Source organism: Acinonyx jubatus, chromosome D1 (assembly GCF_027475565.1).
Source record: "Acinonyx jubatus isolate Ajub_Pintada_27869175 chromosome D1, VMU_Ajub_asm_v1.0, whole genome shotgun sequence".
In the NCBI taxonomy this organism is placed as follows: domain Eukaryota; kingdom Metazoa; phylum Chordata; class Mammalia; order Carnivora; family Felidae; genus Acinonyx; species Acinonyx jubatus.
The window spans coordinates 57,555,393-57,582,421 of NC_069390.1; the positions used below are offsets into that span (position 1 = coordinate 57,555,393).

The 27,029-nt window shown below is 51.2% G+C and overlaps 1 protein-coding gene across 1 annotated transcript in view; it reads right to left on the minus strand.

Moving 5' to 3' along the window:
• Positions 1–27,029, minus strand: part of MAP6 (microtubule associated protein 6) — a 76,723-nt gene that overhangs the window by 2,929 nt on the left and 46,765 nt on the right. The window contains exons 2-3 of the mRNA XM_015073895.3: positions 19,548–19,761; positions 17,353–17,549 (exon numbers count right to left, since the gene is read on the minus strand). Of these exons, the coding sequence (XP_014929381.3) occupies positions 17,353–17,549; positions 19,548–19,761 (411 nt within the window). The remainder of the gene's footprint in view (positions 1–17,352; positions 17,550–19,547; positions 19,762–27,029) is intronic.

A 27,029-nucleotide genomic window follows, 5' to 3' on the forward strand; every position in this document is an offset into this window, starting at 1 on the left:
ATTACTATGCAATATTACAATTATTTTTCTATTTATGGGGCACCTGAGTGGCTCAGTTAGTTAAGCAACTGACTCTGGATTTCGACTCAGGTCTTGATCTCACGGTCATCAGATCGAGCCCCATGTTGGGCTCTGCGCTGACAGGACAGAGCCTGCTGAGGATTCTCTCTCTTCTCTCTCTCTGCCCCTCCCCCCTCTCTCCCTCTCTCTCTCTCTCTCTCTCTCTCCCTCTCTCTCAAAATAAATAAAAATTAAAAAAAATATTTTTCTATTTATTTAGAAGTAACGCTACACATATTGGGACTATTTTTATTGTGATATGTCATCCCAGTCTAGAAGCTTTTTACTGTATGTAGCATCTTGAGTTCCCTGGGGACCTACGTCTCTCAGCAGAGCACACAGCATCCTAGGCAGACTCTATCAATCCCTCTGGATGTTTCTGAGCATCACAGTGGACCGACAGGGGCCAAGGTGGCTCCCTGGCTCAGCATGACCCAGACCAAAAGCTGCTTTGGCCAGCTGGACACAGCTGGCTGTCAGCAGTGGGACCTTAGCGTTTGCAGAGGGAGTCAGGCAAGGCCACCCGAAGTACGCAGTTTCCAAAGACGGCATTAAAATACATCTAATACTGGGGTGCCTGGGTGGCTCAGTCGGTTAAGCGTCCAACTTCGGCTCAGGTCATGATCTCACAGTCCGTGAGTTCGAGCCCCACGTCAGGCTCTGTGCTGACAGCTCAGAGCCTTGAGCCTGTTACGGATTCTGTGTCTCCCTCTTTCTCTGCCCCTCCCCCCGCTCACACTCTCTCTCCTTCAAAAATAAACATTTAAATAAAATAAATACATTTTATTTATTTTAATATTATTTTAATACATTAAATAAATAAAAATTTAAAATACATCCAGAGAGGAGATAAAAGTCACCTAATTCAGAATGGAACCAAGTAGGAAATGGATTGGATGAATCCCATCAGGTAGTGAACAACCTGGGTGAGGTTACTGTGAAGCAGTGACAGAGCTGAGGGAGGGGATACAAGAGGTGACAGGGCTTAACTTGATCTCAGGGGCTTGCACTGCAAAACCTACCTCACTGGCAGCACATAAACTCGGCGTCCCTGGCTGGCATGGAGACGAAACAGGGGGCTGGCCCCGCAGTGTGGGCAAAATGAACTTCCCTGGGTATTTGAGGCCCTGGCCCCCGTGCCAAGCCCCACATTTCTGTTGAAAGAGCCTCTTAGCCACCTGCAACCTAACCCCACGTATAACCCTAGATTGCTTTGGTTGGTGAAGCTGTTTCCTGAGGAAGTGTCTTGACTCATGGGAAGGTTTAGAATGAAGATTAGAAATGATAAAACTGATAAATCTACAATCTTACCCTTTTTTGGTATTAAGCTAAGGAAAAATCTATGTAGATTGATTTTGAACACATCTGTGATGTTTCAAATAATTTGGCATATTAGAATACCTAACAGATTAGCTTTGTGACTCCAATATAAAACGTATAATGGAGTAATTAATTTAGATTTGTGATTTTAAGTTGAAAGAAGACAATTTTACAAATTTTGAAAACAATGATGGAACTTTTATGATAACCCGATAGTTATATTTTTAAGTTTATTTTATTGTATTTATTTATTTTTAATTTATTTTTTAATGTTTATTTATTTTTGAGAGAGAGAGACAGAGTGCAAGCTGGGGAGGGGCAGAGAGAGAGGGAGACACAGAATCCGAAGCAGGCTCCAGGCTCTGAGCTGTCAGCACAGAGCCTGATGTGGGGCTTGAACCCACAAATCATGAGATCGTGACCCGAGACGAGGTCAGATGCTTAACCAACTGAGCCACTCAGGCGCCCCAGTTTGTTTTAAATGACTTATAATTTAATGTAAATTATTTAAGGGAACCCAATTAATTAGGTTATAAAATCCCCCTTAAAAGAGACTGTTGAATTTTACCAGATTTTTAAAATGCATTACTTTTATAAATTAAGCATTCATTTTTAAAACCAAAGCAGCCTTGGGGCACCTGGCTGGCTCAGTCAGTGAAGCACGCGACCCTTGATCTTGGGGTTGTGAGTTCGAGGTCCATGTTGGGTGAAGAGATTACTTGAGAATAAAGTCTTAAAAAAATAATAATAATAAATGAAACCAAAGCAGCCTCAGTTGGTTTTCCTATGGACAGAGCCACCCTCAAGGACAACCTAAAACTCTCGTTGACACTGACTGGCCATCACTCGGCTCCACAGTGCCCTGCCAGTCTCCCCGTCTGTAAAATGCCCCACCATTCCCAGTAAGGCTGGCAGAAGCTGCCCGCCCAGTGCCTTCCATGTGAATGATTCTAAGTTGCACCCTCAGCCGGTTGGCAAGGTGAGATGGGCCGGATTCAGCCCCGCCAGCCCACGGGCCAGCTGTCCTCGGCATGGGCATGTCCTTGGCCATGGCCCCGCCGGCGCAACCAAAAATCTGGAGCCCTGAGCCAGCTGCAGATCTTCTCAGGACAACACATGCCACAGACCCCCTCAGGCTCCCAGCCCGAGTCCCCTCTCAGAAACTAGAACAACCTGTTGGATTCGTCTTGAGGCTTCGGTGCTGCTTATTGCCTGCAAGATCTTGGAGATCTTGGGCAATTATTCAACCACTAGAGACCTCAGTTTCTCCACTTATAAAATGGGGATAACAATACAAATATCAGGAACTCTTACAACAGAGGATCAGACGATCCTGTTGGGCAGGGATGTGAAATCACAGTTCTCCAGATTTGTAGAGCGCTGTGGTGCATCACGTGGTTAAGTCCATTCCCATGAACTGTAGTAACAGCTTACTAAATGCTCACACCCTCCTTACTTTAGCTCACTGGACCCTCACGGCAGCCCTGGAGGAAGGCAGGGAGAGGGGTGACCAGCCCTCCAGCCTCACCCTCCTGGCACCGTCCTCTGGGCAGCCCGTGCTGTTTTACGCATCCCCTGTGCTTTGTTTCTTGTTTCTGCCTCCTGGATTGTCCCCTTTCACCCGCTTTGCCCTGTCTGTCCTTGACGGCTCGGCTCAGACCCCACTTCCTCACAAGGTCCTGGTTGCATCTCTCCAAATGAGCTCCCTCTTGCCTCACCATTTTACAGTCTCTCCCACATTCACAGATACCCCATTTAATGTCAGTTTCCCCCAGTGTGCCCGTGAGCTCCCTGAAGGCAGGGGCCATTCTCCCGGCCTGCAGCCCCAGTGCCCAGCACAGTACCTGCAACAAAGAAGGTCAAATGGAAAGATTTACAAATTATTGTTCCTGAGACCTGGTTCATCATTCATCTCACGGCCCCAGCCAGAAACCCAGCGTCATCCTTGATATCTCCTTCTTCCATAAAACCTTCACCCAATCCATCAGGAAACATCTGTTCCAGCTCCTAACATTTGTCTCGTGAATTTTTCCACTTCTTTCCCTCCTTCCCTTTCCTCCACCAGCTGTGTCATCATTTCCATGGACCACGGTCACGGCCTCCTAACTGGTATCCTTTCCTCCTCCTCCAATCCATTCTTCATACAGAAATCAGAATGACCTTTCCAAAAATCAACCCCCTTTGCTTACAACTCTTCACGGCTCTCATTGCACTCAGCATAAAGAGTAAAACCGGTTAGGGGCGCCTGGGTGGCTCAGTTGGTTGAGCGTCCGACTTCGGTTCAGGTCATGATCTTGTGGTCCATGAGTTTGAGCCCCATGTCAGGCTCTGTGCTGACAGCTCGGAGCCTGGAGCCTGCTTCAGATTCTGTCTCCCTCTCTCTGCCCCTCCCCTGCTTGCACTCTGTCTCTCTCTCTCTTTCAAAAATTAATAAACATTAAAAAAAGAGAGAGAGACAGAGTGAAACCTGTTACATGGCCCCATCTAGTTGATCAGCCTGCTCCCAATGCCCTCCTGGCTCTATGTCCCCAGGCTCCCAGGACTTTGTTCTGTTCCTCAGTACGCCCTGCTTCTTTCCATTTCCAGTTTTGCACGTGCTGTTGTCTCCTCCAAGAACATTCTCTTGCTCCCTCTTGCCCTGGTTAATGTGTACTCATCCCTTATGTCTCAGCTCACTGGAGTACTTTCCCAGGGAAGCCTTCCCTGACCCCGCCGATGGGACAAGGTCACCAGCTACAGGCTCTCCTAGTCCCTGCACTGTCTTTCCCACCCCTTCACAAGGCTGATTACTCGCATTCTTTTGGATTAATGTTTCCCCTACTAGACTGAAGCTTTTAGAGGGCAGGACCATGCCGACTTTGCATATCACCATATTGTCTGTACCTAAAACAGCAGGGGATACCCCAACTAAATACTTGTCAAATGAATGAATAAATGAGAGCTTTTCTGTGCTGGGTGCTGTCGTATTTGCAAAATTTAATGTTCCAAGGTTATATGAGACATCCTAAGTCTTAGTAACTTGATTTTCTGCCCTTCCTCCTGTTACCATGGAGACAGGCAATTGCCTCCTGGGCACACACACACTGGCCTTGGATCTATGCTTTATCAGAGTCTGGAAACAGGATTAGCGAGCCCTGCCAGAGACTATTTGGAAAAAGCGCTTCCTTCCCTCCTGCTGGATTTCTACCCTTGCACACAATTCTAATCCCATAATCCACCCGTGTGGTTTTCTCTTTTTTTTTCCCCCCCAGACTGTCTCCTGATGCACCATCAAAGTAGCCCAGAACCGGGGCAGTGCTCTAAGTAGGGCCCTGTTCAAAAATCAAGGACCTATGGGCTCTCTCCGTGAATCCCCTGCCTCCACAGCTTAGAAAAGGCTTGTGGAAGAAAGAAACCCCTATCTTCTAAGCAGTAAGCATGTGGCAGGCTGGGTGCCAGGTGCTTTAACATAGATCATTTCTTATCATGTAAAGAGCAGCCCACAGGTCAGGGGTGAGGAGTGCGTGGATTGGGTCAGGGGCCAGAAGAGCTGGGTCTGCATGACGACCCAACATCTTTCTAGCCCACAGGGTGTCATCACAGGCATGCCGGCCTTTATACCTCAGCATCCATAATCTATAAGGTGGGGATTACAGTGCTCACCTTCTAGGGAGGATTAGTTCGTGGGAACACTCCTGGCGTGACCCCTGGAATATATGGGTGTTTAGTACATGTTACTTCCAAAGAGGGACTCAACGATCTAGTCCAGTTGTGTTACTCTGTGATGCGAAACTGGCTCAGAGTGGGCAAGTGACTCTCCCATAGCCATACAGCTGATGAATAGCAGGTCCAGGACTGAAACATGGGCCCCTCGACATCTTAATGGGTAGAAGGGATGGAGCAAACTCACTTGGAACAAAGATGGGCGGGAGGGGGCTGAGCCAGGGCCCAGGCCGACTGCACCTCGGGGGGCTCTGGCAGAAGGCTGGGGAGACAGCGGACATGGTAATTTGGTGGCTTCGCTCTCCTCCTCTGGGCCCCCGTGGGCCTCGCACAGGAGCCCGCATTTCCCAGGCACAAACAAAGCTCCCAAGGCAGGATAAGAAATGCAGCTACCGGAGGGGGAGGGCCAAGGAAACCATCTTTGAAAGGTTCATTATTCTTACGAAGAATCTGCAGGAGACAAGGCATTCTCAAAACAAGGACTCCCACTCCTGCCTCTCTCCCCGACAGGTTCCGTGCTAGCCCCACAACGTCTGCAGTTGTCCTGGCATTTGGTAATGACCTGCCTCTCCTGCTGGCCTGGGGGCTGTGTCTGGCTCGTCTTTGCATCGCTAGTATCTCGCGTCTGCCCTAGAGTAGCACCTGCAGACATTTGTGAGTAACAGATGGCTGGTGTATCACTTTATCTCTTTATTCTCTTTCAGTTTTTTCTCTTTTATCCATTCATGGGACAAAGTCCGCTGAGCCCCTGCTCTGGGTTAGGCCCTGTGCTGGGGGCGCGGGAGTAAATGAGACCTGGGCCCTGGGCCCTTCAGGAGCACCCCCCCCCCCCCCCCCCCCGCTGTGTGGAGCAGGGGACAGACCCACAAACACACACCATGCACACCGTAAAGCTGCCAGGGTGCCGGCACCCCCGGCAGCCCTGACCCCAAACTGTCAGCCAGGGAGACCCAGAGGTCCCTTCCGGGGCAGAGACGTCGCTTGGCTGGAGCAGTCTTCCCTGTCTGCTCTAGGAAAGCGCTACTCCTGAGAGTCATCGGGTCTCCTGAGTTCTGTCACTCTCTCCCTGCCAACGGGCCCCTCCACGGCCCACGCTGCCCCGAGGTAGGGCACACACCTCTTGGTGGCCTCGTGTTTTGACCCTGAGCGGAAACCTGTGTTTCGGTCAGCTCCACTCCCTCCCATCCCTGCCCTGCTCCCGGTTCTGTGCTCCGGGGCCGCCCTTTCAGGAAATGCCATGCTGACTGGCTCTGGGACAGCCTCTCAGCTCTTTGAAGGGGCAGCGATTGTGTCCTTCTTCCTGGATTCTCTGGGCAACAGACACCGATCACGCCTCAGATATTTGGTTTCCGGAGCCCTCGCTGTCCTGACTGCTCTCCTCATAGCACAGCTAGGTCCCCCCGCCCCCCCCCCGCCCCCCCCCCCCCCCCCCCGCTCCGTCCTTCGGAAAGTGTGACCACCCAGAACTGAAAATGCTAGTGCAGGTGTCTCCAAGCAGGAGGCACCGCCTCTGCCCCAGAGTCTGTACCTCCATCTACACAGCCCTCGGCTGCTTTAGCTTTCTCTTGGCCACGTGCGCCCTGAGGGCCACCACCACCCCTCCCCGTCTGTCCGGTTACTCCCTCTTCTCCTCCTCCGGGAGTAGAAATTCAGTTCCAGAGTCACTTCCTCAGTGGAGCCCTCCACCTGCAGGGGTCGGTACTCCTCCCATGTGGCCACAGAGCCTCCCTGCTCACAACAGCCCCATCAGAGGCTTTACCGACTGCTTTACAGCTGCCTCTCCAGGCTGGGGCGAGACCACAGACCAGCATCAGCTTCACCTCTCTTTCCTTTCTCACCTTCCTTCCCTCCCTCCCTCTCTCCTTTTCCCCTCCCCCCCTCTTTCTTCCCTCCTTCCTTCTGCGAACATTTAATAAATGCCTACTGCGTGCCAAGCCGCCGAAGCGAGAACCGGGGAGCTCTGGCATGGGGTGGACAGGGCACATGGTAGGAGCGAGATGTTGTAAACACCACTCAAACAAGATCAAATTCTAACAGCCACGTTTCCATGGCATGCAAATCATGTCTTATTTTTAACTGCCTTAATACCTTTTTGTCCTTCCATTATTCACGGGCTTCTAGTAGGGCATACAACATGGCACACTATTCTCGGAGCAGCCCTGCCGGCCAGGCAGCTGCGAGGCATGAGGGGGGCGTCCCCTGTCCCCCCCCCCCATTTTCCAGCTGTAGGTGGAAATGAAGCTCAGAAAGGGGAAGTGGGTTGCCTAAGATCGCAGGGTAAGTTTGTGGCTATGTCAAGACGTCAACCAAGGAGGACAGACTTTTGAGTCAAGCTCTTTCCTCTCTCCAACAATATCCCTGAGGAGCGAGACTCCAACTGGAGAGATACCCAATTCCTCTGCCGAGGTCTAAGCAGGGTCTGGCTGGAGATGACCCTGACTGGTTCTGCCTGGTGCGGGAGGTGGGAGCCACTGACCTCTGCGGGTCCCCCAGCTCCAAACTCCCAACTGCATCGCCTAAGAAAGTTGCCCCTCTTGGGGGCCAGGCCCCCAGCCACCGGTCCCCCTTCACCTCGGCCCTTCCTGCCCCCCCAACACAACCACTCCCCTGGGCTTACTGCCTGATACTCAGCAGACCCTGGCGAAGAAGACAGTCCCAGAAAGCAGCAGCATCCTGGTCTAAGAGTGCCCATCTACGCCCATACCTGTACGGCTGCCAATCCGTCTACCAGCCTGGAGCCACACAGAATGCACCCAGATGTGGCACATCAGCACAGGGGGAACAGTTAGGACCACAGCTAGGGAAAATGCTGCCACCACAAGGCTTTGTTCTGGGTGGGGGTGGGGGGTCGCCAGGCAGAAGGTGGGGAGGGGATGGTGACCGTGCTGATCACAACATCTGTGGCCTTTATCTGACTCCTTTTCCGCAGATGACAAGAGTATTTAGAGTCACTGCAGGATTTGGAGCAGGGAAAGGACAGGATGAAGAGGCTGCTATTTTAGGAGGACGCACATCTTCCCAACCGAAATCCCAGAAGTGGTCCTGAGTGCTGGACGAAGAGGGGGGGGCGTTAGTAACCCAAACTTGGCTCCAGATCCTGGCTCACCACTTACAAGTCGTGTGACTCTGTTACTTAAGCGAAGTCTTGATTTCTTTGTCTGTAGAAGACCTCCAACCTCTCCAGCCTTCTGTGAGGATTCAGTGAGGACCAAGGTATGAAAGCCAAATACACTTTCTTTTCCTTCCCTGAGGCTGTGCCCACTCTGCATTTTACAGAAGTGGAGCCTGACTCCAGGTTCCCTGCGGGCAGGTCTGTGCTTATGAAGCGTAGGGAGATGGCTGCCCCCGGGGCGCTAGATGGCTGGGTTTTCTGCCCTGTGGTGGTGGCATTTTCCTTTTTGCTGCTAAATATCTTTTCTAAAGATAACCTGCTACGAAAAATTAAATAACTCCCCAGTTGTATGATAAGTATTTAAAAAAAATCCTCGGTTGTTTTAGCACCAAGAAGGCAAAGTCAAGGGCATAGCTGATGGTCTCAAAGGGGTTGCCAAGAGTCTGATAATCCTGCTAATGACCCTTTTTAAAAATGTAAAGTGCTAGACTAAGGCAACCAGACAAAGGCTCAGTTCCAGTCTAGTTCTGTACTCCTGGGAACTTGCAAATCAATTTTTGTCCTTTGTTCCCACCCCATCTAAAGCAAAGGCTGAGATCTTGAGCAATTAATCAAAATTGGTTCCGTGTGTCCAGAGGGGCTCAATTAAAATGAACATGTAATTTCGGAAACGGAATCTATACCGGGTGATTTCATGGTGAGTTCAGAGAGGAGGGGCCGGGGAAGGGCTGGGGATGGGAAGAGGGCAGCAAGAACCAGCACTAGGTGGGCTCTGTCTCAGGCTGTGGTGTGACAGAGGGATTTACCACAGCTTGCTCCAGCCACCACATCGTTGGGACCAAGGGTGGTAAGTCACAGTCGCAGGAAAGTGACTGGGAAGCGAAACCATCCAGAAAATGAACTATTGACAAAGCAGAAGGGTGTTCCGCTTTGCTGTTGACAGAGGACTTTCACATGCATCTTCACTGGGCCCTCACAAGAGACAGTTCTGTGGATCAGAAGCAGGTATTGCCAGCTATTAGAACTCTTACCACCTGCTATCCCAAACTCTGGAACCAAAAGATTCAAATAAAACTATGTCCCTTTCTGGGGCGCCTGGGTGGCTCAGTCAGTTAAGCAACTGACTTCGGCTCAGGTCATGATCTCAAGGTTCGTGGGTTTAAGCTCCATGCAGGGCTCTGTGCTGACAGCTCGGAGCCTGGAGCCTGCTTCTGATTCTGTGTCTCCCTCTCTCTGCCCTCCCCCACTCGTCCTCTCTCTCTCTCTCTCAAAAATGGATAAACTTAAAAAAAAAAAAAAAAGAAGAACAACTATGTCCCTTGCGAACCAAACTTCTACTTTCTAGATTTGGGAACCAAACAGATTTGGATAGTGATGGATACTTGTATTACACTTATCTCTCTGGGGCTCAAAGAAATTAAGAGACTCAGCCAAGGTCACACAGCTAGTAAACAGTAGAGCTTGGATTTAAAACCAGGCCTGTTGGCTCTAACTCCCAGCCCTGACTCCTAAGACATCCCCTCAGCGGATGCCTCTCTGCCGTCATGAAGTAAGGAGCTCTGCACTGGGCAGGGGGTGGGATTAGCCAGCCTCTTAAGATTACCCTCTAACCAAGAGTCTATGATTTTTTGAAGTCAGGCCTGTTTAGAAAAAGTGGCTACGTAAAGTACAGAGGTAGGCTGGCCGTTACAAAAGCAGCCATTGGCTGCTCCGTGATCTGTGCTGTGACCTCTCTTGAAACCACCCTTTTCATGTGAGCAGAGGCAGTTATTAGGCAGAATAAAGCCTTGTGGGGGCACCGTGGTGAATAGGGAGGCAGATGGTGAAAATCATCATTCATTCGCGCACTCATTATTCATTCAACAAACAACTTAGAAGACGTTCTCTGAGGTAGGCATTGGGCCAGCAGCTAAGGCTACACAGGTGAACAGAAGGAGCTGGTCCCGGCCCCGGGGGGAGCACAGTCCAGCGCAGGGGACACACACATGAGCAGGCAGCACAGTACACGTGGTGAGTTCTGTGATGAAGACACACACAGGGAGCGTCTTACCCAGCCAGCGTGGGAGGTGCGGGAAGGGCTTCCTGGAGCGGTCCCCTGAGCAGAGTCTCGAAGGATGAGTTAGCCAGGTGGAGAAGCAGAAGGGCAATCGGAGCAGGTGGGGCAGCGTGGGTAAAGGCATGGAGGTGAGAAGCAGCATGGTGCACCGAGGGGACAATAAGCTTCTGCGGGCCACAAGGAGCCCATGGATGGTTGAAGGCAGGGTGTGACATGGTCAGATTTGCATGTTCTAAAGATCCCTCCAGCAACTTAAACCAGTAGCCATGGCAGGAATTTATTTATCTCAGCATCTGAAACTCCCTGGGCCCCAGATAAGATGTCTGGGTTGAGATAGTTGCAGACAATGTCAAAGTTAACCGGCAATTAAGGACCATTTATATGAGGACAAGGGGCAGAGAGTTAAGCTCAGGTCTACCGTTGGAAATTAAAAGCACAGAATAGTGGTCTCTGACCCAATGCCTCAGGTGGCGGATGCCACTTTTATCTCGGTATCTCTAGTACCAACTATAGTTCTTCAGAAAGAAAAATTTGCTGGATCATTCTGCATTCAATAACCATGCAATTTAGTTACCCAGTTAACTGAGTACCCCAGGGAGATAAACCTTTACATCTGGCTGAGGCAGTTGGCCAGTTCAGTCAGGATGTTTGAGCCAGTTGTGTGGGGAGACCTGATCAAATCTTAATCCGCCCCCCCCCCCAACATTTGTATCTGGGTCCCAAGATTTAAAGATTCTAGGGAAGCCTGCGGGAGGCCCTGCAGTGGCCTGACCAGACTGCGGCAACTGTGAGGTGTGGGTGTAGTTTTATTTAAGAGTCCAGTTTGGGGCGCCTGGGTGGCTCAGTCGGTTAAGCGTCTGACTTCGGCTCAGGTCATGATCTCACGGTCCGTGAGCTCGAGGCCTGCGTCGGGCTCTGTGCTGACAGCTCGGAGCCTGGAGCCTGTTTCGGATTCTGTGTCTCCCTCTCTCTCTGACTCTCCCCCGTTCACGATCTGTCTCTGTCTCAGAAATAAAAATAAATATTAAAAAAAAATTTTAAAAGAATCCAGCTTGATGACTGAAGCCTGATTCACTTCGGGCCAGCCCCAGCCTCCCTCAGGGGAAGGAGAGACGCAGTGCAGGCTGCGGGGCAGAAGCCCCGGGCTCCATCCAGGCACCCCCTCCTCTCTGAGCCTCCTTCTCTGTTACCTGGCACAGACACTTGCTCCGGATTAGGAGAGGTCGACAGAACGGCACAGAAAGAAATGCTTTGTGGGCAGACAATACATACAAATTGTTAAGATATTATTGTTTAGGTCTGTGGACTCCATCCAGGTGATTCGACAGCCAGAATTCTTTAAAAGCATTTTTCTTAATCAGTGTTTGCCTCAATCGACCTCACGCATTGTCTGAGATGACCTAAAGCTAACTCTCTATCAGGAAGCTAGTGAACACAGACCATCAAACACTGTAAAAGGAAGGGGGAGGGCCTGAAATGACCTGTAGTTAGTGTCCATTGTGGGTTCCCTATGGCCATCGTGTCATTTCACCCTGGTTCCTCTCCCCTGAGGTGGGTGTCAGTGTCCCCATTTTCAGAGGCGGACAGCGAGGCCAAGAGCACTCAGGGAGTGACACGGGGTTGTACAGCTGGCACTGACTTGTAGAGGCCCAAGTCACGGCCAGCGTCAACCAGCTCACACGATAAGGTATGCGGTGATGCGGATTCTGTTATAGGCATTCTAGATGGTCTGGGTGTTATGAGGATTAGTGCCTCAGAGGCCAGCGGGATGAAGCAGCTTCGGGCTCTGTGTCTGCTTCGGCAAGAGTGGAGTCTAAGAAAGGTTTCGTGCCATTGTTTTGAAACAGCTGCCTTTCCTGTCTCGGTGGCCTCAGGTGGAGCTGGGGTAGGGTCCTGCCTTAACAGTAGATGGTCCACAGGCTACACGCTGCAAGAAAGCTTTTATACCTGCGGTCCTGAGAAGGTAAACCGCTCTAAGACATTTTAGCAGTAAAAGGACCTTGAAACCGCGATGCCACATTAAGGGAGTTCATACCTTGGTGAAGTGAGACTTAACACTGCCCTAATCTATGAGAAGCAGGTTATAAATTTTAAACCCTAGTGAAAAAAAAACACCCACAAAAAAAATGAGGGATGGGTTTCACTAGGAACTCACAAACTGCAAGGAAGAATTAAAATACACTTATAACTAATTTAGCAGCAATGACCTATTTTAAAACTAGCAGGCTGGTTTTAATTCTGTTTGTTAGCTGTTTGGGGGAAGCGACACTAGTTATAGGTTATAGATTTGCCTCCTGGGCTTTGGGCGGCATCGGGGAGCATGGAGGGAACCACAGGCCGAGGCTCTGGCGGAGGCCAGACCTCTGGTCACACGGATGAAGCCAGCAAGGCTCTCCACCCCACTGCCTCCTCAGTTGCCTGATTCATGACCTCTGTCTGATTCTGAGTACACTTCACCTTTTCTCTGCTTACTATGGGTGTCGCCACATATGTGTTTCTCTGTGGGTCTTCATTCCCCCTTGGCCTCTATTTCTACCTCTTTGTTTTACTCCTGTCTTTCTTTCTACATCTCTCAATCCCTGGTTTTGGTCAAGGCAATTAACTGGTCAAAAAAGAGCTGAATAATATACTTTCATGTATGTTTCATTCATTGTACAGAATTTTGCATTTTCTGCCTTACACAAAAGCAGGCAGGTGGATGGGGTGTTTCCTGTTCATCTGGAAAACAAATAGATAGTGGGTTTTCATATATATGACCCTTGATCGAGCCCCACCATGGCTCCTCCCCAAAACCCCAAAATTGGGGACCAGCATTAGAATAAAAGTCCCAGCCTAGAGCTCCTAGCCTAAAGCAAGAGAGGACCTGTGGCTGTTGCCCCATATGTGGGTAAGGGCAAGAAGCATGATGGCAGGGAGCATGCAAAGGTCAAGGGGTGAAGTCTGGGTGTATGGAATGGAGATCCTAGTTAGTAACCGCCCACTCACATGGCGCCAGGCCTTTCCATGACTTTCCAGCCCTTGCCTTGACCCTCCCTAAGTGAACTGCTCCCCCAGGCCCTGAGCTCACCTGGTATTGGACCCCTCCACACTTTTGCTCTCGCAGCTCCTTCTGTCTGGCATGCCTTGGCCACCCCAGACTCTGTTCACCTGGTCATCACCCGCTCATCCACTGAAGTCCTCCCTGATCCATGGAACCAGCTAGAATGGGCTCCTCCTTCATGGCCCACAGTGACCAGAGGTGGGGTCTCAGTCATCCTGGTTCTCTAGTGCCCAGCACAGTGCCTGGCACATGATAGGTATTCAATCAACATACGTTAGTAAAAGGAAGTGGGATCCCACACAAAAAGTATATAACCTTCTGTCTCCCACTGCAGCAGAAGGATATCCCAGTGGTTAAACCTGGCCCTAACTCTGAGGTTCCTTCCCAGATATGCTCTCCTGCCTGTGGGCCTACCCCCACGCGCCCTGCACACCCACATCCCACCCGTTCTCCGAGGTTCCCTCCCCGACAAAGCCTTCTGATTCCCCACCCCTGGTACTAAGACACTTGCCCTTCACAGGAGCAACCAGCTACCTGGTCCGTTGTTACCTTATTTGGATCTCTCTTACGGCTGTTTCCACCCTCCCATGTTAGGCACAAACAAGACCGTCGCCCCATAACCCACATAGTGAGCCAGCCCCCGGAGGGTGGAACCTTCACAACGACCAGACCAGACGGAATGATTAAGTGAAGGCGTCCCTGCCATCTCTTGGGAGGAGAAAAAGCCAGAACCGACAGTCCTCCGGGTGGACGGGAAGGGGGGTGGAGAATCAGGGCCCAGCCTCCCCGTGTGGCGACGCGGTGCTGGGTGCAGGCGCTCACTCAATCCCCAGCAACACGGGATCAAAACGTTACACTACCTTGTTGGCCAGTGGGTCTCTCGGTCCATCTTCGCCTTTCCCAACACTTAGCTCTGACTGCTTGCAATTAGTATCTGAGAGGCAATCTAAAAGAGTCAAGCTGCATTATGGAGAACCCCAGAACAACTGCAGGGCACAGCTCACCTCGTGGAGAGTGGCTCAAATGGCAAAGGCTGGCTCCTTCACCTACTCAGCTGGGCCTTACCAAGGAAATAAGATCAAGAAAGTGGTGTTCGTCTTTAGCATTTATTTATAATCGGAAAAAAACCGTTTGTTTGTTTGTTTGTTTCTGAGCAAGCACAGACCACAAGCACGTCACAATCAATTGGCTATACATGAATATTTTTTGTCATTTTCTTACTAACAGCAGGAATGGAATAGCACCAAGAGAGGTGTGCGTTACACGTTACATAGACAATCTGTGGTATGCAACAAAACCCAGGCCACAAAATCGTAATTAGACACTTCCTGTCTGCCTTGGAGAGGCAAAGGTATAATGGACAGGTTGGAAGCACCAGCAGATAAGGAAAAACTTGGAGGAGCCAGCGCACAGCCTTAGGCATTGTTTTTGCAGGCAAGCAAAGCAGGCAGTGGGAACGCTTCGGGCCTTGCTCTCTTGCCAGGGGAGTTGGGGAATCGGCAGGGAGATATACAAAAGTGGACAGACAGGCATCGGAAGCTCGGTCATCTTCAGAAAGGCAAAACCAAAATACTGTTTGTGAAACCAGTGTCAGTTTCAACCAGTATGTTTGGGATACAGAATGAGATTGGCTGAGTTTTATTTGTAAACAGTAGAAATCAAAGGAAGTTTCTGGCCGTGAAGGGACACATTCAAGAGTCAAAGTGAACTACAAACAGGGTTTTCTCAATCGCAGGAGTTAAAAAGACAGCGGCGGGGCGGCGGGTAGGGGGCGGAGGGGGCTGAAGGGTTGAAAAGACACATACAGATTGCATCTAAAGCCGTAGGTGGGGCAGGGTAGGAAATTCAGTCCCCGGGGCTGCAAAGTGGGTGGGAAGCTACAATTTGGGCAAAGAAACTCGCATCAGGCACCGAGATCACATCATATGGTTGTGCTGCTGTGGAGACAGATTTATGTAGAGTAGCCAGGGTGCCTAACACGGTGCCTGGCTCACAGGCGTTCAGGACGAGAACGTGGAATGAACGTTCCTCTGTGCATCGTAAAGTCTGACTTACTTGATTTGTAAAACACATATGACGGTTCTCTGGAGAAATTCAAATTGTGGCTAACATTGACACGCCTGACGAATGCCAGATCTTGAGCGAACGAACACACGTTGGCAAAATTCTCTGGGTCAAGTTACGATCACGCTGCTAGAGCTCTCCGGTTAATGTTAAGATTAGCTAGCAGATAGCTAGAATCAACACTGAGATCTGCTCTGGTCATTTCCAGACAGGCTTCCAAATCTGTGATGCGTGAACATTGAAACTCGCTAACGGTCTCTACCTTCTTCAAAACATCTCAGTTCCACGCCTGAGATAGAAAGGAAGGTGACGGTGGGCCCGGCCGAGCACTTCATTTCTAAGAATCCTGTTCTCTTAACAAATGCGGCCCACACAGCACACACTTGACGTATTTGTGAAAGACGTGTCAGCCAGCCCAAGTGCCCGACAAGATGGGGTAAACAGTGACTCTGCTGCTTGAATGGTCAGAACCGGAGAGGACTGGGGGAGGCCCCGCTTCCTCCACACCACACGGACTGAAAGGGATTGACGCGGCCCCGCTCTCCACCGCCACCGCCGTCCTTACACAGCAGCGGCTGGGCACCGGACGAAGGCCCAGCCGTGTCGCGGTGCCGGTGACGGTCAGGATTTCAAGGACGGGAGAAAGAAAGCGTACCGAGCGATGTACACGTCGCAAGGTTTGGGGATGCAATTTTTCCGGTAGGTATTTTGGGTTCCCCCGTGAGCACTGGGGATCTTTTCACAACTCTCTGACTAATGCCTATGATACAACTCTAGCACAACTAAGGTGCCACTTGCCACCCCACTGGGGGGGCGTTGGCCACACAGACACGCAAAACACGATACGGTGAGAGCTGCTTTCATTCATCAGTGAGGTTAAAATGCTTGCTAATCACTTACTAGGGAACTCTCCTAATCTTCAGCTAAGTCACAGAAATTTCCTCTAACCCGAAGCTCAGCAGCCTCTGTCCTCTCCGAGGAACAGAGCAAACACGGGTTTGGGAAGGGAGAGTGAACATCACCACACGTGTCACTACGTCTACTTCCAACCTTGTGTTTCTCAGAAGCAAGGAAGCCACGTTCTAAACACACTACCCTACACCCTGAACTTCCTTCTTCAGTCATCTGTAACCAGTTGCTCTGCAAAATTGGTAACACTGGATAGGCTGAGGGTAAACGGGGGAGAATACTCCCCTCTCAATTTCTTCATCTTCCTGTGATGTCTAGAACGTACCTAAAACACCTAACCTTTTCACCCTGGCCTGGTCTGAGTCATCAGTGGCATATCTATTACTTGGCATCCAACGGAAAGCCCACTGATAGGAAACTAAATGGAGTCGCACGTTGCTAACAGAAAATTCTATGAAAAGAGTTACTTAAACTTAACAGACAATTCATTGTACGGACGTTAAGGCCGAGGTTTTTTTGCTTTTTAAATCTGGCCACAAACGTTGTCCATCGCTGAAGCCCAAGTTGAGCTTCTAAAGCACATGATAACCCTCCGAAGTTTGGAAAAGAACACATTCACCTCAAGTTCAGAACCGATCGCTGACACGGGCCTTGGGGGAGAACAGGGGGAGGACACCCTACAGGCATTCCCAAGTGTGGCCAGAAGACGTCCAGGCACTCGGAACTGCCTCTGCATGCTAAGGCCTGCCTGCCCCCCTCACCAGCGAGCGCTCTCACTTGCCGTGGGAGGCACAACCAGTGAGCAGCGCTTCCCGGGGTCCCTGGTGTTCCGGGGGCCCCCCGCGGCGCGGACACCCGAGCTGCACTCAGCCCGGCCCGTCTAGATTTGGAGAGGAGGCATGCCGCGAGGTCTTTGAAACGGCATCCCTCCACTGAAAGAAACCAAACCAAAGAGCTCCCGGAACACTCGGGACCAAGGCAGATGAGAAGCCTCTAATCAATTTTGTGGCCTTTTTTGTTGGTTGGTTAAAAAAGGAAAAAAAAAAAAAAAAGGAAAGAAGGATAAAAGGAAAGTGCAGTGAAATTTACTCTTTAGCCTCAGCCAGTTTATTGTTCATCTCTTTACTTTGCTCCTTGTCATCAGGCTGGGCGGCACTGGCACCCTCTGTGCTCTTTTTCTTGGAAGCCCGGCCCGACACCACCTGCTTGTCTTTGGCCTTCCGTGGGGGCTTATGGCTTGCTGAGGTCTTTTTTGGTTTGGAACTCTGAACGCTAGGTTTTTCCACCTGCTCGGAGAGACAGACAGACAGACCGCAAATACAGAAACACAAAAGGGGAGGGAGCGAGAGAGAGAAGTTAGAGAGAAGACACGATTAGCCAAACAGTAACTCTAACGACAATACTGGGCGTTGAGGGAGCACAGGGCAGAAGGTATTTTCAGTGGCGGTAAGTCATTTGGCTTCTCCCGTGTAAACCGGCTGGTCAGTGGCTTTGGCCACACGCTCAGTGGCTCTCCGGCATGGTGGCTGTCACCACTGAGCCACACTGGTGGTGGATGATGTTACTGTTTTGCAACATCTGCTGCCGTCCCTCCCTAAGGGAAGATTATACCTCGTCACCTTGTTCAACTCAGGCAGGCCTATGATTTGCTTCCGTCAATGACATGTGAGCAGAAGTGATGTGGGTCACCTCCAACAGAACCCGGAGGGGCAGCCCGTGCTTCCCAATGCTCTCTTCTCTGCCACGAGCGAGGCTCTCCAACACCAGAGGCCCAGACTGCAGAGGTGGTGGGGAGTAGGGCTGTGGCCCAGCCGTGGTGGACGGGTATTAATAAGAAGTGAACCTTAGCTGATAGAAGACGCAGAGATTCTGGCATAAGCCAGCCTCTTCTCTGCTTCTGTCTCCAGGGCGGCCAGCTCATGTGGAGAAACCACATCTCATCTCAGCGAGGCCTTCAGCACAGCACTCTTCCTCTCCTGCTGGCTCCCCAGACTATTCTCCCCAGAGCTGCCATTCCGGCCCATCCGCTCTACCCGAAACCCTTCCTCTAGCTCTGACCCCACTCCCGGGCGATGGCCTGGCCCTCTTTTACCCCCAGAACTCTGGGCCCGCTCTGTCTGGTCCCTCCATACGCCCTCCACCTCTGGGTTCCCTATGCCCCAATCTTCCCTCCTTCCTCCCCTTTGAGTCTTCTTTGGTGCAAAGGCAGCCTTATGTCCTGGGCCCCACGTTGTCTATGGATGATGGACAGAGATGATGTGGGGGTTCACAGGCTAGGTCATTTCCTCAGTGAGGTCCACGGAACCTGCACAGAATGTAACCAACCATCCTGGTTTGCCTGGGACTGAGGGCCTTCATGGAACGTGGAACTTTCACTGCTACAGCTGGAGGAGTCCAGGCAGACTGGGTTGATCAGCTACTTTACCTACAAATCAGTCCTGGGCCACATAGGAAACTCTGTTTCAGTGCGAGACTTTCAGACAAAAGCAGAGGAAAGGATCTCACACTTGTCCTGCTATTATAGATAGGGAAGCAGGTATTTGCACGATTCCACGTGGCTTGATAGCACAGAACCAGCTCTGGCAAATCGGATTCCTGCTTCCAGCTGTGTCTCCAACTTGGCTCTCCCCCTCAGGGGTGTGCACTGGATGCAAATAAGGCAAAGTCGTGTTATTACAGGGAAACCCCTGAATCCACTGCAAGTTACTTAGAATTGTAAATCACTTGCAAACTGTTTAGTATAGTAACAAATTACCCAGAACACATCTTGCAGCTGATGTGACAGGTGTGCCTTGACTAAGAACTGGCGCTGGATAGTGTTTACGGAGGAAAAGGATGAAGAGGAGTGAGGAAGCGTCCAGGGACTGGAGCGGAGGATGTGGCGGGGGCAGGGCGGGGAGGAAGCCAGGAGAGATACCTCTAATGGCCAGCTCTTCGGGGGCAAAAGCCCCTGAAGGGATTTTTAAGACAGGGAGGGCTTTAGGGCTCAGGTGGGATTTTCGGCCACTTTTTTGGAGCGGGGTGCTTCTCAAAAGCCGAAGCTGGTTCTCTGGAAACCTGCCAGTCTTCAAGCTGTTTTACTTTAGGCACTGTTCCTTTGAACATTCCCTTTGAATTTAGCAAAGGTTCCTTAGTGCCTGTGTGCTACGGAGAAGAGGAGGGGTTTTCCAGGAGCCCTTAGGGACTGGGCCAGGGTCTGCAGGAGCCCTGCCCTCACACTCTGCTGCAATGAGCCCCTCCGTTCTAGGTTGTGCTGAGGGGTTCCCCCACAAGATCTGTCTCACCTTTGGGGGTTCCTTGAAAGGTTCACTGTAGAGGCTGCGTATTCTTCTGCGATCAATCACCTTATTGTCGGCTGGCGTTGGCTTATTGGCCTCCCCTTTGAACTGGGCGCTGTAGCTGGTCTCATGAGCCATCTTGTCATCTGGAGGCTTATACTGGGGCTTGGCCTTTATTGGTTTCACAGGCTTGATGTCCGTCCATGCTCGGAATTCATTTCTGTGAATCAAAGAAAGCATAAGTGACATTAAACATTATCTGCCGGGAAGCAGGGCTCCCCGTCCGGGGCTGCAAACACCACGAGCTCTCGATTAGTGCTTGTGGGGCAGACGGAGGTGTGGCTGAGCAGTTAAAGTCACCCTTTGCTCACAGGCAAGTGCGCGTTTTCCTCCCCGTCAAGTTAATGCGGGCTGTGGGAATAGCCATTGTGGGAAGAAGGAGCTCAGGTTCCCAGCTACCACTGTGTGATCAGGGATAGGCAGTTGTAATCTTTGGGCCCCGTTTTTGCAATATCCAAAATGAGTCTGAAAACACGCAATCCATTCAGTCACGCATGGGCTTAACTATATGATTGAATGCCTGCTGTGTGTGAGGTCAAGAACATGAAAATGAGACAATGTGGCCAAGGCCGCATGCCAGTTCCCTTCCCTGCCTTGTCATGAGGGAGATCTTTTGTTAGCCAGAGCCCTCAAGGATAATTCCTCCCCTTGAGAGCAGGGGGCTCACTTCTTATACTGCCAGAAATGTAATAATCTTAATCACTGTGGATGAAAATACTTATGGAATGTCTAAATGCTTGCAGATCACAAATAAACAATGTACTGAACATACTTCGGATGTCACTGTTAGGGCTCGTGTTGGGGTGTGTGTGTGCGGGAGAGTCTTCACGTGCTCCGGTGTGAATGGCTATTGGCCCTGACCCTATGATGACCACCATCCGAGTCAGTGTGGACGTGGACCGATTTTCTTACTTTTTCTGTGAGGATCCTGTGGATTCGAATCAGTTATTTCTCATCTGTTATAGGGCTGGAGACTAGCTGGGGACAATGTCCAAAAACAGGGTAAAACACATGCTGCTGTTGGAGGCCACAGGGTCCCTCTGGTCTGTTGAGTGCGTGACATTTGTTGGGTCTGTCCTCATCTGGGGCCGTGAGAAGCTGTGTTGTAGGAGAGGAAGGGTTGGGGTGTGAATATCTGTGGTTAGGTTCTTGCAGCTCTCTCCTCACCCTCACTGATAATGCCCTGCTTCGGGGCTCAGAGATGGGCAGCACAAACAGGAGGCCACAGGGGATGGCAGAAAGAGCTGAGACTATGGTGAAGACACATGGGTCCTAGCACCGCCTCTAACGAGCGGCAGAGCCGGCTTCTCCCCTCTCTGAGCCTTAGTTCTCTCACTTGTCAAGAAAAGACTCAGACCAGACAATGTCTTTATGATGTCCTCCAAGCTCGGAGGCTCCCTGAGTCCATAAAGCAGGTTTGGGAACACTGAGCCATTTGCTGGTCATTGGACCTCCTGAGGGGAATTGGCTCGTTTGTGAGCTGAGTTTCTTAAGAGACCCTCCCCCAAGCTTCAGACTCGCCTTTCCACTGTAGCTGGGACCCCCACCTGGAGGCCCCACCAACTCAAACTCAACCCAAACCATCTTGTCTCCTCTGCCAAATTGTCTCCTTCATTCCCTCATCGGTCGATTTCCTTCTCTCATTCATTCACTCATTCACAAAACATTTACTGACTGCCCAAGGTCTGTCTGACAAGATGCTGAGCTCTGTGGAGGCCAAACTGTGTTAAGAACAGGCTCTGGGCTCGAGATGTGGGAGGCAGAGGGAGTGAGGTTACTCCAGGACAATAAGAAAAGAGCCATGAAAGGGGGGAGTGGTGAGCTTCACCTATGCCGGCCTGGGAGGGAGTCGGGGATGTTGGTTCTGGAGCGGAATCAGAGACGGGGCAGGGAGCCAGCCAGGGGTCTGGGCAGAACGAGGGGTACGCAAAGAGGCTGCTGAGACACGGTCCTCTATGGGGACCTGCAGGCAGTTCGGGTGGTTGAGTTGAAGCTTGTGGGGAAGAGCACAAGAGGCTGGACAGATCCTGAGGTCCTGCCAGCCATGCTGAGGGGATGGTCTGGACTGTAACAAGAAATTGCCAAATGACTCCAAGCCAAAGATGAATGTGGCCAGATCAGTCTGGGGAGAGAGAACTCTGGCAGCAGTGTGAATGGCAGACAGACGGGGAGAGGGGAGTCGGAGGCCAGGCGGGAGACTGTGCAGTGAGCCAGGAGGAAAGCTGAGCCCTGAACCAGGACAGTGGCAGTGGGGACAGAGAGTGGCTCTGGGCCAAGAGGGAAATGGGCAGGACTTGAGAGTAGCTGAGCTGTGGGAGGCCAGGGTCAGAGAGGAACCTGGAGACTCCAGGATTTTGGTCTGTGGGTGGCAGGTGCTGCCCACTGAGACGGAGAACGTGGGAGGAGAAGGGGACTTGGAAGGTTGAGACCCGCCTGACTGTGTTAATGGCACCCATCTGGTCCAGCATCAAGGCTGCTTTATCTCCTTTTCTGTCCTCTTCTCCTCCCTTTTACATCTCCATTGGCTCAACCAGTTACTATGACCTGACTTCTGAGCCATTCTGGCTCTCCACACCGGCCTAGAGCTGGCCCCGGGTCACAGTGGGGGGCATGGCCACCCAGGACCTGTGTAAGGCTCCAGGCTGTCCCTCCTTCCTCCCAGCCTTCAGAACTCAAGAACCACCAAAGCCCCTCATACAAGGCTCACAAGTAACAACCCGGTTCCTGAATACATGATGGCAGGACCCGGAGTTCTCCACTCTTGCCCTTGCCTGCTTCCAGAATTAGGACTGCGATAGGTACACGCTGGCCCTAAAAACAGTTTCCGGATCATTTCTCCCAGGCCAGCCTCTGCAGCTTTCTGTATCTCTGCAGTGGTCCCTGTGGGCTGGCAAGTGTCTCACTGCGAGCATTATCCATGGGATACGTCCTCGTGGGATGTATCCTGACCTTAAATAACTAATAACCCTGACCTTAAATAACTAATCTTCCCATGAAGCCGTGTTGGTAAGTCCTATGATAAGTTTACTGTGATTACGATCGACTGTTAGGTTGAAGCCCAAATTCTGTTACTCAGAAGTTTCGTTGAACTCTCCACAAAACTTTCCCCAGCCACGTGGAATAAGTAATCATATGTCATGAAAACAGAATTAGCTACCGTTCATTAGTCACCTTTCATAAGCTGGAGGGTGCTTTTGGTCTGGTTTTGGTATTTTTCTCTATAACCCTTACAACAACTTTGAGAGAAGGTGGTTTTAGATCTCTAATACTACCAAAAGAAGGTAACCAAGGCTCAGAGAGGTTATGTGGCTCGCATAAGAGCAAACGGCTGGCAGATAAGCGGAGTTGAAGTGCGAGCCCACGTCAGTCAGCTTCCACAGGCCACATCCTTCCGACGGCACTCGGGCAACGGGCTAGAGCTGCACGGTGTTTGGCCTGTTCTCACTGGAGGTGCTCGTGCGGGCTCAGGCCTGATGTCTGCAGTGCCGTGGAGAGTTTATGTGACACACCCGAGCTCCTCCAGCCCTGAGCTGCCCCTCCCAGAGCACAATGGGCCACATTCTCAGGTCAGTCATGTCCAGAGCCTCTTGCCACAAGTTTACGGGCCCCTGTAACCATGGACTCCCCTGTCTGTGCAGCCAGATTTAAACTTGATCATCCGTCCATTCATTCATTCACTCATTCAGCATGGGTGTGGCCTGTGGCCCACAGGGAGGAGTAAGCCCTGGTTGAGACAGCCACGGTTTAGTAGGTCAGGATCTGTCCATGTGTGACCCAAAGCAAATGGGACAGAGGGAAAGAGGGAAAAGGATGCTTAATTCTGAAGGGGGCACTGAAGGGTGTAGACAGAGAAGCAGACAAAAGGAATTCAGGCAGCAGTCTGAGTCTGTGTGGGAGGTTCAGAGAGCAGGTGAGCTGCTCGGTGTGAAGAGTGAGGTTCTCGGAAGGATGTCAAGGTGACCGGGCCAGTAGGAGTTGCGGCCAGGCTTACAGAGCCTGGAATGCCACGTTTAGATGCTTGAGCTAGGCCTGGGGAGCCGCCGAACGTTTCTGAGTGAGGCAGCCTATCGCTCCAAATTGCTGATGCCCTCCTCTCAGACTGCCCCTGTATTAATTATTCGTCAAGGCCCTGCTCTGGGCTCTCCTCTTCCAGGAGCCCCTCCTGGATTTCTCAGCCCAAAGTTTCCTCTCTCTCAGCTCCTGGACACTTTACTACATTGTCCAACTTTGTGGTTACCTATGCAGTTTCATGTTATTTTAATGATTTCATGAGTTTATTTTACCTCTTTTGAGGAATAAGATATGTAACAGAAAATTCTTGATGGAACCCTACTTTTGAGTCCAACCTCATTTGCATGGCTGCAAAGGGATGTCCTTCAACTTATCCTATGTCCAACTGCAGGTTAGGGGCAGACCCCATCTGTCTAGGGAGGACCGCATCTGTCTCCCCCTGCCCCGCCAGGGCCCTTCTCTCACTCGGGCTCCCACTCAGAGCCCTGCTCCATATCGTTCTCCCATCCTTCACAGGATTTAAGGGCTTGGCATCAGGTGAATATTTAATGGAAGTGGCTATTAATTGATTTCACTTCTGGTCAGCTTACGGCCCCTCTCCTGAACCCTTCCCTCCCTGTCCAGACACTTGCTCCTGGGAGGCATGAAAATGTCCTGCCTGTACTCGTGTTCCAGTGCCCATCATGCTGAAATGAGTATGTGCTCGCAAGCACCTGACCCGGGCGGAGTCCCTCTTCATCAGGGACAGGGCTGCGTTTATCTGTGTTTCCCTGGTGCCCCACACAGCACAGAGCGATACCCTCAGGATGTATTTGGAGAATTAAAGGAAACCAAGCGTTCCATTCTACTTCAGGTACTCACAAAGCTGCTCACACTTGGGGCTTCTATTATTGCTAAAACCCACACACCCCACATCCTTAAGTCCTTGTAGGGAAGAGTTGCCCTTACGAAAGCAAGCATTTGGTGCCTCCTAAGCTTTCATAAAATCCATCCTCCCTAGATTGACAGGAGGCAGCTCAGAGCCCCTGGTGAGTGAAGCTGCCATAGTGGTAAAGGGCTGGGGGAAGGAAGGAGCCCCTCAGAATCAGGGGGCAGGAAAGGGGAGGAAAAGTTTGCTAACACTTGCCTGACACCTACTTCTTTTAGTTTGAGCCCTCTGTGGACCCAACCTCCTTTTACCCTTTTAATATCTCTATGAGGTCACCGTTATTAGCCCCATGTTATATATGAGGAATCTGAGCACAGACAGGTGTAGAGACTTGCCAAACCAGTAAGCAGTTATTGAACTGTGAGTCTGTCTGACTCAAAGCCCCCACCCCTTCCACCATCCCACACTTGGGGTGGGTGTATAATCCACCTTCAAGTTCATGGCAGCTTCAGCTTCAGGCAGCGATCACAAGACAGCAATGCCCTTCAGCCAGTCTGGATGCCCCAGCCTGAGGCTCTGAGCATACCGGGAGGGTCCCACATCTGCAGGCTACTGTCCCTGGCATCCCAGAGATGTTCCTCATGCTATGGCTCCTCCTGGATCATGATGTGGGGAAGTCATGGGGACAGGATTTCCAACTGCATTGCCAAGGGCCCACTGTCCCCTCCCCAGCAGATCATTTGAAACTTGGTGCATGATTTCTCCCCTGCACAATCCCTGCAGGGGCAGAGAAGGGTTTGAGACCATGCTGTCCATCCCTCTGTGAGTGGGTAAGCTACACAGACAAGGAGGCCCAATCAGTATGTTCAAGTTTGGGTTTAAAGGACTCCTCTGATGGCCCCTGTGTGCTGGGAAAATTTGTGGAGAGAAACCAGGGCCAGCCCCCAACCCTCTACCAAGGAATGGCAAAGGCAGGCGCAAGGTGAGCCATCTCATGGAGACTTGGTGGACAGGATGTTCCTAGGCTGTTCCCACAGGACCTTTAAACAGGTGCATACCTGCGTTCAGAGCAACTGCTAAAGCAGCTTGCTGACCAGGCAAAGTTTTTAAAGGAGTCAACAAATACCCTACCTTCACCTCCTCCTAGCCAGTCCCCACGCACCATCTCACTTCAGCCCTCAGTGCCTCCTCTCCCTGGACCACAGCATCAGGATCACAGCACCAGAGTCTCGGTCCCTCACCCCACTCTGAATCATCCGGCACACGCCATGGGAGAGGTCTTCCTCTAGCTCAGCCATGAGCATGCTACTCCCCCACTAACACGCAACAGATCCCAGTTGCTACGGGACCAAAAATAGTCCGAACTAAGGCCCCTTCTAGCCTCCTCGTGCTGTGATTCCTCAGGACGACATGCACGGCCCTGTGACTTGGCCCCACGTTACTTTTCCAGCCTAACGTCTTCCTCTGTGTCAGTCATTCACGTCATCATTTAGCGAGAACTTTCTTGGGCACCAGGCGCTGTGCAAAGCTCTTTAAACAAATCACCGGATGTAGCAGCATCAGCCCCGTGTCGCAGGCACTATCACTGATTTTGCCAATGAGAACACCATGCTGCCCTTCCCAAACACACACTGCACCTTCCCACCACTGAAGTTTTGCCCATGCTGTTCCCGTCCCCAGTCTGCTCTTCCCTCCATGCCTTCAGCTACTGAAATACCACACGATCATCCATGCCAGGCTCGGATGCCCTCCCCTCTAGGGGTCTTCACCTGCCCCACCATTGCTTCAAGCTTGTTCTTCTCCAACCTTCGTCCCTCTGTAGCACTCACCGTGCTCTCAGAGGAGGTTACCTGTGTAGATGGCTTTCTTCCTACCCAGAATGTACAGGTATTAAGGATCAGGACCGTCGTTTTGCACCTGTGTAATGCTCACTGTGCCTGGGCCAGGGATTCGAAATCCAGCCTTCACCTTGCTCACCCGTGTGAACGGCTAAACAGGAAGCCCCCGGGCTGCCCCGGCCACAGACAGGGCACAAAGTTGCTACACAAGCATCTCATGGCATCTGGCATCCATAGCACTTCTCACCGTATGTCCACAAATTCTTGGACACTCCTCCTTTAGGGGTCCCTAATTCCCCTTCCCTTGAACGTGATTGGACTTAGTGACTCACTTTCAACACAGAATATGGTGGAAGTGTCGGTATGTAGCTTCTGAGACCGTTGCGGGCATTGCAGCCCCTGACTTGTTTGCTTGTGGAACCTTCACACTGAGGACAGAAAGCTGCCCTGACCTGGGGATACTCAATCAACCCTTATGGAGAGGCCTGCGTGGCTGGGAACTGAGGCCTCCTGCTGAAAGCCTTGCAAGTGAACCACCTTAGAAGTGGATCCCTCAGCCTCAGGCAAGGATGACATCAGATGACATAGGGAGAGACCACCGGCTAAGCCATTCCTGGATTTCTGACCCTCAGAAGCTGTGGGAGATAATAAACATTTGTTGGCCTGAGGTGTTAAGTTTTGGAGTAATTTGTTACATAGCAATAGATCCTA